Here is a 12,954-nt window from a genome sequence, read left to right on the forward strand (position 1 = left end):
CTGGAATGAAAAAAGAATTTCAGTCTTGTGCCGTGTCAGGCTTAAAGCCTGCACTTGGTCATGCACTAAGATTGCAGAAAGCTGTAGACTCAGCTCAGTGTCCGGATGAATGCAGAGACCTCAGGCGCAAAAGGTATCACCACACTTAGATAATCTGATCATATCTGCAGATTTACCTTTTTTTTTCCTTTTTTTTTTTTTCCACTCTCAAGTTAAGGCTATGAATTCAGTTTGCATTTCCTGTAGCACAGGTTTTCTGGTAGTACCCTACATTTGGATTACTGCCATGGCCACTGATAATCTATTACATGTATGTGTTGAAATACACAATTGAAAAGGCTTTGTGGAAAGACTGTTGGTGCAGGATGAAGTTCCCCAGAATCACCGAAATTAAAACTTCATGAGAAACCCGAGCTCTACAACTCTCCATAGGTGCATCACAGACCAGGACTATTCTGTATGATTCTTCTGGGAGGAACTGGTTTCTTACCAAGGACATGGTAGGAAGTGATAATGCTCTTTAAGGCAAATGTGATTCCAGAACCAATCTGCGAAACAACACCTGAACTATGGATTTCTGTCTACGTACATGTTTTTTGTTATTTGCCGCCTGTATCGTAGCATGAATAGATCCAGGTGTTTCGAGCAATATAGATGGCTTGTCCTTCACAGGCCTTGGGACATCCAGTTTGGGGCTGACGTGATTGCACAGAGAGTGAGCAATTCCCCTGCTCCCAGCACGCTTCTCACGCAGGCAGATCCCAAGCTCTCTTTGTCACGTACATCTAACCAGATCCTCAGCTGACGATGCCAGGCTTGCCTGGTCCTTTCACAGCTGCACTCCCCGGCGCTTAGCAGTGGACAGGGCAGCCGCTCGGTGCGTGCGTTGCACGTACGCCCTGCCTCTCGGCCTCCAAACAATTACCATCCTTTCTTCCTTGGACAGAAAAGGATCCTCGCTGACAGACAGTTCAGGTTTGCTTCCAGCCTTGTGCCACAGCAGCTGCAAAAACACCTAGACAGAATTACGGGTACAGAGGTATAGGAACCTGGTGTGCTTGATGCAGGTCCTGGCTTTTCCTGCTGAGAAACCCTTGTGAAGCTTTCTGCAAACCTCAGCGGCTGACGGGGAGCGAGCACCTGAAAGGAGACGGGGCTTGTGTACGTAGTAGGTCATCAGGCTGTGCTAACACACAAATTTGGCTACGTAAACACACACAAGGAACTAATGGGTAGCTGAAACTTTACCAGGTCAGACAACTTCAAGCCTGCAGATTTCTTACTGTTTTTATTTTTCAGTACAGTTTTTTCCCTCCTATGTTTTTAACCCCCACGTTTCCTTAAACGGAATAACTCAGAAAAGAAATAGCATGGCGCTGCACTGAGGCCGTATGCTTGGGGGCCTGACTCGTTGAGGCAGGGTGTCCGGAGCTGCTTTCTTGTGAGCATGCTGTCAGAGCGCTGCTGGGGTCGGCACGTGAGCTTGTGTGGCGTGCACGACTTGAGATTCAGATAGTTTAATTCCCAGGACGTCAACAAGACCATGCTTGGCCAGGATGGAGACAAGAAATGAACAGATATTCTTGCAGGCAGGGAGGGAAATGCTGCATTTTAGAGAACTTAGATTTGGTAATTCATGAGTGGGTTTTCACCAGTAAAACTGACTCAGGGAGTCTCCTGTGCCCAAACTCTAAATCTGGACTCTGAGTCACGAGCTGCTATTCTTTAATAGCTCTTAATAAAGCAAAAGATGTGGTTTGAACCAAAATTTTTCCGGGGGAAAAATACCTCTCTGATGATGACTACTTCTTGCTCTATTAATAATCAGATGAAACAATTTTGCTCTGAATTTGGTGCACAGTAAAGTTTCTCCTCAGGCACAAGAAGCTAACTTCAAAAGTTTTAGCTACAGCGTGTATGAGTTCAAGGAAGCCACGACCCAGCACTGTCCTTCAGAACAGAAAAGGTGCCACTTTGACCTGCAGGTCTTGCTGTCCATCTTACCTACGGGATTTTAGTCTTGTGAAACACATGCCTCTAGTCAACCAAAACAGCTCTGAAAATTAACGAGGTGCACACAGAGGCTAATAATTTTCCTGGGGGAGAGCGGGGAGGGCGATGGGAGCAGCCCCAGAAAAGGCTGTGAATGCAGCAGGGGCTGCAGGAGCAAACTGGCAATTGGCCCGAGTCGGGGGTACCAGAGAAAGTTAAGGCTGAGCGGGACCCGGATTACCAGGAGAAGTTTAGCACTCGGCTCTGTGCTTCCCATCCTCCACCAAGCCGTAGGATAATGGTGCGGTGCATGTGTGTCACGTTAAATTTATCAGGCGTTACCATTTGTAGTCGATGGTTCTCATGGGAAAGGCTCTGTTACCCCGGTGAGTAGGAAATGTCTCAGAAACCCAGTGCATTGAGAGTATGTGTCAATTGTTTCCTTCCAGGCGCTTTGGGAAGGGAGCCTAGAAGTTTATCTCAGCATTTGCAACAATATAAACAGATGCCAAGCACTTCCAAGTACGCAGAAAAGGAAAATGTCTCGCTTGGCCTCCCTAAACAGACCGGGAGGCGGCGGGGGGAGCAAAAAGCAACGTTAAGTCCCTCCCTTGCAGAACAGGGAAAAGCAGCTAAGTAATGCAGATGTTTGCCTGCGTATATACAACTTAGTTTCATATTACCAAAATCTGTACTGTGCACACGTGGTCAAAAGATTAAAGAGATTGTCCAGTTCTGTTGGCAGCATATTAAAGCATTAAGACTACAGGCTTACTATGATTTGTTTCTATTATCAAGCTGACCACAGAATTAAAGCGATTCAAAGGAGGACGTTATTTTAATACAGATACCGGAATCGCCCCATCCTTTTGCATCTGGCTTTTGGATGCAATCTTGGCTGTAAGAATCCCTTGGGAACGGCTACCGCTGCCCTGTCTGTCCTGGGGCCGCCCCTACCCTACAGCTCCTGCTTGTGCTCAGATAAGATTTCCCCCTCGCTGCCCCTATGCAGTGTTTATGCTATCTGCGATGTTAAAGCTGGTGTTTCCAGTTGCTGGAATAGCTTTCCTGGTTTCCTTCGACGCGCTAGAGCTAATTCGTATCTTCAGGTGTGGATCTGTAAGGTCTCGCTGCAGCCGTCTCCAGCTTTGGCACTGCGGCTCTGCCCCTTCCCTCCGTGGTGTGAGCCCATTTCTCGACGATCGCGGTGCTGGCACGCTGGGCTGGAGGCAGCAGACGCAGGTCCCTTTTCTTCTGTCACTGTTGTGCTGCCTGATTTTGGACCTTGCTCGACCCCGGATTTCTGTTTCTTTTTTTGTCTGCTCCCCGAGATGGCGAGTTATTGGTGTCTGGTACTGTACCGGGCAGCTGTACAGCTGCTGGCACCCGGCGGCAGCAGGAGATCCGCATGTGGTGGTGAACTTTTAATCTCTCAGCCTAGATAGTATTGGCTAAAGAGTCACTTTAACTTCCCTCGGAGAGATTTTCACTAACCCTTTATAGCTGTTAGTTTATATCTTGATATCATGGACACAGTATATCTGTATATCTGATTTATTCATGTATTTCGTATGGTGTTCTGCATAGTTACCGCCAGCACATAAACCTGAGCTCGCTGTAGCGCACGAGCCACCAGAACCACGATGTGATCCATTTCAGGGCTGTCGCAGGCGCAGTCGCACCATCGTGTCTGTGAGTGAGAAGGGAACTTCTTTGTAAGCCTCTGCTTTCTATTACTATTTCCACATAACAAATTACTTGGGAGCGAAAACGTATCACGCTTCGTGCCAGTCTGGGGATGAACATATTTTTTCAAGTGATCATATTGGAGAAAAATTTTTTTTCTTTTCTTTTTGTGGGTCTTTGAGAATTAAGAATGCAGAATTTAAGAAGCCTTTTTCAGATGCTTTTTTATACTTAAGTAACTCAACAACACCATGCATTTAAAATTTCTAATTAGTCCTCTGTGTTTGCTTTTCAAAGGAGCTTCTGCTGGAGATCTGTATGTCTATATATATATGTATGTATATCTATAGTCTTGCTGGGCTATAGAGCATGTATGTAGTTGGGTACGAGAGACAGTGTGATACGCATAGGGCGTGAGCTATTCGCATAAGCTTCTGGCCCCGTCCTTGCGTACAGCTCATCGTTCCGTTATTTGCAAAGCCCTTGGGGAACTCAGTTAGCTTTTTTAAAGTTGCTATCAAGGAGGGCCGCTCTGGTCAAGCAGCTTTATAAAAGACCTCGGATGCTTTCCGTATGAAAATTCACATGCGAAAAAGGTGAAGGACTCTCCAGACTTCACAGCTGGCCTCAAGAGCGTGTGGAATTCGAAATGGCAAATGCAGGGTTGTTTTTCATTGAAAAGTCAGTTTGTTACGGAAATTGGGTATTTTGTGCCTAAATTTTCAGTTGTTCCGTCTCAAAGACTGGATTTATCATAACGAGGAATTAGAGACGCGTGTTTAGCAGTGAAGCTAGCTGGTGTCTGCGGACTCTGGCTTTACTGTTGCGATGGCATTTCCAGAGCAGCTTCCCGTGTCTTGCAAATAGGTGGTTCATCTGGAACCTTGTAATGCTGCTGAAAAGCAAACAGCAATAATAGGTGCAGCTTGCAGGTGAAAGGAGAGAGCAATGCATGCTCTGTAACGAGAGAAAATCGGTAGAGATGGGTTGGTGGCAAGGGCCGGTTTTCCCTCTGACTTTCTCAAGTGCTTGACTTTTATCAAGTGAAGCCTGACTTTTGTTACTTGCTTGAGTTAATTCTTATTCCTGAGCAAAAAGGAGTATGGCTGCTGCAAAAGAGAGGTGGACGCAGCTCTGAGCTGAACGGAGCGGTGTGGCAGAGCTCTGTGTCCGGTAACACAGAAGCGCGTCTCGTCTGGCTTCAGACGCTGCCGCCGTCGCCCTGTTGGGCGCCCACCCATTTGACAGAAGTTCCTGTGGTTTCAGGAGTGATGTGATTTCACGTCGTGGAGTGCGTTTCAAGAGAGTCTTCTGGCCGAATATCTTCTGTGGCAGATATCTGTAGGTGCTGGAGTCAGGACTGAGGGGTGTCTCATCTGCGCTTGCTGCTGAAAGCCACAGCAGTCACGGGGGCTGGCATCTGAAGGCTGCTCTTCGGGGGGTCTCCCCTCTCTCTGGGGAGGCACCCGCCGAATGAGTTGGGCTGGGACAGTGCCGCAGGCTGGAGTGCGGCTCTCCAAAAGCTGTAGCCTCTGCCTTCTCTTGAATATGTCATCTGGCATGCTCGCGTGGGGTTTTAATAGCCATGCATTCTCGCAAGGTGTAGGCATACGCTAAGAATAGATGGGTCTGAGGTGACCGAGACAGTGACTCTGTAGAGGGGCAGCTCTGCAGAAACGCTCCGCTGTGAGCAGAAGTGAGTGACTGGACCTACAGATAAATGCATCTGTTCTTACGTGCATTTGCGGCTCATTCATTCAGATAAATGTACTTCAGTCAGTCATAGGGCACGTGTGTTTATCTGAAACTCTCTGCTTGGCTACACTGAGACGTTCGTGGGGAAACCAAATTTGGTCAAAAGTATAGAATACAGCTATCATTTATCAAGAGTTAAATCTGAAGGAGCTGTTTTTAAAGCTTACAGTAAGATGTCTGAATTATCTGGGCACAGAAAAAGACATATAAATGCTTTCTATAAGCACGAGGAAAGATATTTATCCCAAGTTGGTAAAAGTACAGAAGGCCCTGAAAAGAAAACATTTTTATCCAGCTCATCAAAAAGACATAACAATTGGCAAATGTAGTTTAAGTGCTTTAGTTTGACATGAAAGTCTATATGAAAGGGAAAAGGCATATTTTGTGTTTACAGTCAGCATATGACATTTGGCACTTACTCTTTTATTACTTAGTTTTTATTTTGGAAAGTGTCAAGTACTTAGAAGTTTACATAACTTCTGTTAGTAGTCCTTCCTCATCTGCTGTGTTATAATAATATACCCTAGTGGTACTTTGACACTTGTTATACAATGGACTACATAGTCAAGTGATGTAAATTTTGTTGCTCTAAGCTCTTCAATTAAGCTGGATCGGTTTGCTCAAGGTAGGTGTTAAGTCCAGCCACATGTATTTAGTAAAACAAATGGAAAAATCAACGTAGCATGTTTTTGAAGAAAACTATTCAATATTGCAAAATGAGTATGATGGCGTTCTGTGTTTTTATTTTTATTGTTAGATGAGTCACAAGGACAGAATAATTATCAGAGAGTCTGCACTGGCCTGCACTCTCGGAAATGATTGTACAAAAAACAGTTCTCCAAATGGTAGCTAAAGAGCTCTTAGCTCACGTTTGGAGACAAGAAACGTAGTACTAATTAATGTTAGGCCGGCAAAGAAAGATACTTCGCTTGCCTATTTGAATGAAACACAGCACGAACTGTACTGGCCAGTGATGCACAAACTCTGCGTAGTTGAAGTTAATATTTGCTGTGCTTGTGTTCCCTAGGTCATCACACTATTTACATTGGGGTCCACGTGCCGAAGAGCTATAGGAGAAGGAGGCGTCATAGAAGAAGACCTGGGCACAAAGAAAAGAAAGAAAAGGAGAAAATCTCTGAGAACTACTCCGACAAATCAGACGTAGAAAACGCTGATGAGACAAACAGCAGCATCCTTAAACCGCTCAGTAAGTACTGGTTTCAGCTGTCGCTCACTACAATGGTCTGTTGTCTAGTGATCTGCTGCTGATCTGATCACGGAGGAGGAAACCGGATCCACGAAAACAGTCATCTCATGTGGCAGGGCCGGAGTAGTCTTAATCAGTTGCTGTGGCTTGGAAAAGGCAGAGGCTGGAGCAGACATTTCATCCCTCGGTATCACCTGAGTTTGCTCCTGAGCTAATGCCAGCCAGGAACAGGCCAGATTTGAAAAAGCAATTTGACACCGTCTGTAAAGAGAGAGCAAGGAAACGCAAAAACCGAGTAGGTGCCTAGACAGATGGATTGCAGCTCTGCCCTGGCTCTCAGGATGTGCCCCCTCTCTAAAATTCAGGCACCCTGTGGTTTCAGCTAGAAACAGCCTCATAGGAGCAGGTTGACGAGAAGCACCAAGACGACTGCTATAGGCTGTGAGAAACATACCCGCTTGGGATTTGGCTTTGTTGTATCAGTAACTTGCGGTGCTAATAAGTCTTTGCCCTTCAGTAATTAACCAGTTTTAAGTTTTGCAAACAAAAGGAAGAATAAATTGTAGCATTACTTTATGTTTGAGTATCTGTAGGGGTTGAATATCTGAATTTTGATAGGCAAATGAGGTCCGTTTTGGATGCCCCATACCTCCATTCGTACTGAAATTGTTAGCCAGAGGAGAGAGATCTTTATCTAGTGCCATCACTGCGCAGCTCTTCGGTAACGTCGTAGGAGACTGTCATAAAGTCCCATTCCTCTTGCTGTCTTCTCTGTTGGCCACGAGCTTGTTCTGTAATCTGGGGGTGGCTGCTTAAATAGAAGGGGGAGAGAGATGCTGACAGCCTGCTAAAATGGGAACACGCTAACAAGGTTTGAATATAGGGGAACAGGCCAGGATATGATATAGCTCAGATTATTGAGGCTAATTCCAGATGGTTGGAGTTTCATTAAAGAACTTGTTTGTAAGTGGGAAAATGCTTCCCGAGAGAGAGAGAGAGAGAGAGGAGCAAGCAGGGGTCATACGACCTGATCTTTGATTGAAGTAATAGGTGAATTTTTCATTTTGAAATTATGTTGCTGGATAGTTTCTGCATATATAAAGACAGCAACGTGGGATCAGATCAGCCATGTCTTTAGCCCAGGGCCCGTTACTCTCGGTGGTGCAGATACTTCAGAGAGCAGCAAGTGGAAGGGAAGGCGAGTCACAAAGGCTGTTCGCTAGCTGTAGTTCCCTGGTTGTCCCAAGGAAGTTTTCTTGTCAATGCTCAGAAACCAGGAGCTGGTTTTACACCGAAAGACATAATTACCTGTCTTCAAGAACTCTAGATATTTTAGTTTAATTTTTTATATTTACAGCTCTGTTCTTCTTTGGCGTGCAAGTGACCAGATCTATAGAAATTTCTTTTTGGCTTCTGGATGTATCGATATCCTAGGGAATCGTTTCCCCAGGCTAATTGTGCCTGTGGTTGAAAACCTATTTCTTCCATCAGGTTTTGATTTTCTGCCTTTCATTTTGTTCATCATTGTTTCTGTTTTGTGTCATTTGAGAAAGGGTTAATAGTATTTTTTCCTCGATTATTTCTACAGGTTAGTATGTTCTTGTCTACTCTTTACGTGCATGTAAAAATGTGCAGTCTTTTCATCTCTCTCTCTCTGAGAATTTTCCCATAGACTTTTCCACCCTGACCTCTTTGTGCTACGTATTTTTGGAATGGGATCACTTAAATACAACACAATATTCCAGGTGTCCCATGCAACAGAAATAGTACTACATCATTTGTAACTTTTTCTGGATCGTTCGCTGTCTCACGTATCCAGATGCTTTACCAGGTTCTTGCAGGGACTTGCTGTTTTGCGCTGCTGGCCAGATCTTTTTACAAGCTGGCGCAGTTAATTTAGAACACTGTAAAGGATAGGAGTAGTTCAGATTACTGTCTTGAATTTCCAAACATTGAATTACATGTTACCTCATCTCCCCAGGTTTTTTCCCTTCTGAAACTCTTGTCTTCGTTGGTGACCTGAATTATTTGTTTCCTACACTTTCTTTGCTTGCTGTCAACCCTTTCTTCTCTAGTTCCGTGTATGTAGTAATGCCAGGCCTCCTTCAGAAATTTCTGCTGTTCCGCTTTTAACATTCTCCATCATTTATAAACGGCTCTTTATTTCCATTTCGTTTTCTGTCTCTTAGATGGTTGCCCATCTGAGACAGTTGTTGGATGTTCAGACTGTGCCAGCTTTAGTTGTCTCTTACTGGAACTTTGATGAATGCTTTTTGAGGGTTTGAATGGCTTTTGTGCGCCATGTATCCAGCTGCTGTGTTCACTTTTAGTTATGGTACGTGTGTCCAAGAGAAGACCAGTTCTCTTCAGACAAAGAAAAGCATGCCTCACCGGTTTAGTCTGATATTCATTACTGGCGATCATGGCAAGAAATCTCAGTTATAACCCTGTTTTTTTTAATCTTCATCTGTTAATTGTAAATGAGTTAGGGGTGTGTGGCTCAAATTCAGTTTCAAAAGAGCGCTAAGAATGTTAGAAACAAAGAATTGGGGAATTCTGAACAGCAATTTTAGTGGAGTTGGGCGAAAGCTGAAATGAGATATCTTACATATATTTGAGACAGCTGTCAGCAGAGAGTATGTAGCGTAAGAAGCTGAAGTAAATGTTAGGACTTAACCCTATGGTCTAGTGGAGTGGGACGGAGAGAAGGCATTTGCTATGGAGTGGGGGTGCGGGTGCCAGTTGGCCAGCGGGGAAGAAGTGGCTGCGTTGTGGCCGGGAAGGGAGGGAGTTTTGGATTTTGCTTTTCTTCTTTGAACGGGGAAAAAAAATAAGAGAAACTGAGCAAGAAGTGAAATGCAGAGAGTGAGCGTTAGTCTGACGTGCTTGAGTCATTTTACAGGGATGGATGATTATCTGTCCCAGCTAGGCCAGCTCTGCAGGGGCTTGCTGGATGTGCGTGTGGGGCACATGGTGTTTCCGTATCATCAGAAGAGGAGGAAAAAAAGAAGTGCTGGACACCAAGGAAGGAGGAAGTCCTGAGCCCGCTGTGCCCGCTTACGCAGCTCAGCGCCTTTCTCATGAAGGGGCCCAAGAATAGAAGAGCGAGGGTGTTGCAGTTCCCAGGATTAAGGGCTGCTGGGGCAGCTGTGTTAATGACCTTTGCGTAACACCGCTTTGCCTGATGGCTGGCTGTCACCAGGGACGGTGCTCACCACTGAAAAAAGGGATCGGATTCACGCACGCTTCAGGTACCCATCAGAGACTGAGGCTCGGTGAATACTGTGTTGTGAATATAACGTGGAGGGCACTGCCTTCAGAAAGGCTGCAGAGGAGGCCCTGGGTGTATGCAAGTTTAATGAGATGGTAAAATGGAAGTGCTGTTTACGTAGTTAACGATGAGATGAAGGGACTGAACTGGATGACATTTCAGTCTTTTCCTTAGAATTAGAAGATTTTTGGATTCATGTGTTCTGTTTTGTTAACCATGTTTTAAAACAAGCAAAACCCAGCTTTCCATGAAGAAAACCTAAACATCTTGAGGAAAGGTACAGTGCATCTCAGTCTATAAAATTGAGAATTTACATAGCTCCTTCTCTTGTTGATTTTTGCGATTATTAACGTGGCCAAGTATTAGACACTGTCAGTTCAGCTTGTACATAATTCTAGTTTATTTCATCTTCAAATATAAGGACAAGCATATAGACTTTGATTTGCAAGATCTTTAATAACCTAGTTGTTCAAGTAGTTTCTAGAAGTTTAGGAAACGACTTGATTGTCTCCATTATACTGAGAGCTTTGTTTTTACTGAGTAGAAAGCTTAAGCCAGCTTTGAATTCGATACATCACTTGTATTTCTTGATCTGTCCCTAAGGACTGTGAAGCCTAAACCTAGATATCTTGCCTGAAGATCATTTCTCAGCTTCTTTGGTGAAAACTGTGCAATCAGATTTTGACCAAATCTGGATTTGACTCACCAGGTCAAGCTGCTTGTCCCACAACAAACGAACCTGATGAAACATGTCTGTGGATACAGGCAAGACAGTAAACAGGTCCAGAAATGCAAACCTTCCCTATAAACGTTTCGTTGCAGTTCAAAACCGGTCTAGCTGCGCTTTTGTATTTGGGAATTGGTGCAGTCTGCAAATGTCAATCCTTTTTTTTTTAATCTGTGTCCAGTTCAGTCAAACAAGCCAAACTCTGGTAGTTTATAAACAACCTTCAGCTCTCCCATCTGGAGAGAGTTAGGGAAATTGAACGTGTACAGATATGTTTTATCCTAAGTAAATTATTGCTTGGGAAAGATGCCTACTTCAAAAATCCAGACAGGGATATTCTCTGATACGCTGAGGAGGAGGCTTGAAGGCGATGTTCCCTCTGCAGAGCCCTTTCAGTATATTCCAGGCCTGCAGGGCTGTCTCTGCACTCGGAGAGAAAATTGGAGTTCACGCCCTTGTTCTCAGGCAGGACTGCTGACACTGGTGCTAACCGAAACGTGGCTTCCTTTAACCGCAGACTATTACAAATCCCTGTTCCAGGTGAAGCGTACCAGCACCTTATTTCTAAAAGCACCTCCTTTAACCAGCCTGGCCCTGGTTTCCACCAGTAAGAAGGAAACACTTTTTAGCAGTGGTTATTCTGCACTGTCCAGGAAGCTGCATACAAGTATTTTTGAGGTTAAAAAAAAAAAATGTTATTGCATTACTAGTAAGTGGGCTTTAAATACCCTCTTCTTATCTGCCTAAAACACACAGAAGAGTTGGAAAACAGATGAGGATTTACGCTGTCAGAACACTGCAGAAGGGGAAGGTTGAGAGACGAGACGATGAGTAGAATGGGGTTTTCAGAGGGAAGGTTTAGCGATTTTTGTAGTGCTAGTGGCTGGAGTACTGACCCGCTACTATTTTGGGCATATTCAATTGGTCTATGGTTAACTAGGGTTAATGCAGTTAGTGGGGTGAAGGAAAGACTCAGCTGGCCAGAGAAGAGAGTTGATGGGGGAAAGCCACCGGAGGCTTGTCAGCTGGCACGGGTAGCGGTGTCAAGCCTGGTTCTGCCTTCGCGGGTCGGCCGATGGCTTATCTCTGTACGAAGCGGATGGTACAGTTTGCTGTTGCTTGCAAGGGACGAGAGAAGGGAGGAACAAGGAAGGCAGATAGAAGTTTCTTCTTCGGGACAGGCTGCGATCTGAATCCATTTCCCTCTTCCTCATTCTTTACTCCAGACGTGTGGAGATTTTCCCATGAGGAAATGCATCTCTGCTTGATCTGGGAAGGGGTTTCTTCTCATTGTCTGGTTGCCCTCCAAGTTAATTTGGCTCACCTCCCTGGCTCAAACCCAGTGAACTAATGTCTCTCGGTAAGCACTGTCGTAGCAGGCAGCGTGTAGACACCGTGTTGACGTACGCAGCAGTATGAGGTGCTCCGCAGAGATGCCTGTGCTTGTGCAGAACTTGCTTGGGTTGTCCTTGGGCTGGCCCAGCTCTGTGCCCCGTAGACACACAGCATGTGCAGAAGGTACACGTTAACGAAGATACGAATCTCTCTATTTGAAAGTCTGATAGCGTGTTTAGAACAGCGGTGCTTGGAATATGGGACTTGGGCTGATGTGAGCGATTACTGTGTCAGAAGAAACAGCAGTAGGAAAATGTATGATTCTTTGACAGAATGGAAATTCTCGTCTTTGTTCAGTTGATTTGTGTGTAGCCTATGGTTTCTGGGAGGTAAGAAACTGTGTGTATTCGTGACTCTGAATTCCGTGATTGGGGTAAAAGTCCTTTTGTAGGCAAAGGTGATTCCAAGCAAATGGAAAGCAAGAAGCCCAAAATACAAAATACCTGTCCCTTTCCAAAATATCTCGGGGAATTTCATGTGTGGTCAAGGACTAGTATTACAAGCTATAAAGTAATGACTTGCAATACTAGACCTCAGTTCAAGCCCTAAGGCATTTTATACAACATAATCACAAAAATGATGCGAGTAACATAGGTAACAAAAGGTTGAAAATTCTCTGTTCTTTGGAGTGATTTTAAAGCTAGCTGGCAGTAAACATCCTCAAACCTTGTTTTCAGGTAGTTAACTACAGCTTTTTCATTTTTCTCGGTTTAAAAAGTAGGGGTGAGAAGGTGTGGGCATGGCACTTCGGTGCCCCGCATTCATGCGAAGTGGTGCTCACTCCTCTGCTCTGCAACGTTTTGCAGAGCTGTTCATGCAGCCTTCGTTCACAGCTTATGGAAAGAAGGCGATGGGCAAGTGGATTGCAGCATCTTACGTTCTTGAGGACTTTCTCCTCTGAATCACAAAGTGTCGTTGGCT

The 12,954-nt window shown here is 44.8% G+C and overlaps 1 protein-coding gene across 2 annotated transcripts in view; it reads left to right on the plus strand.

The window, feature by feature from the left end:
* Positions 1-12,954, plus strand: part of SLC4A4 (solute carrier family 4 member 4) — a 240,622-nt gene that overhangs the window by 85,806 nt on the left and 141,862 nt on the right. For both annotated transcript variants that reach the window (XM_075150407.1, XM_075150406.1), the window contains one exon: positions 6,461-6,640. In XM_075150407.1, coding sequence (XP_075006508.1) covers positions 6,461-6,640 — 180 coding nt within the window. The remainder of the gene's footprint in view (positions 1-6,460; positions 6,641-12,954) is intronic.

This window comes from Calonectris borealis, chromosome 4 (genome assembly GCF_964195595.1).
Source record: "Calonectris borealis chromosome 4, bCalBor7.hap1.2, whole genome shotgun sequence".
Taxonomy (NCBI): domain Eukaryota; kingdom Metazoa; phylum Chordata; class Aves; order Procellariiformes; family Procellariidae; genus Calonectris; species Calonectris borealis.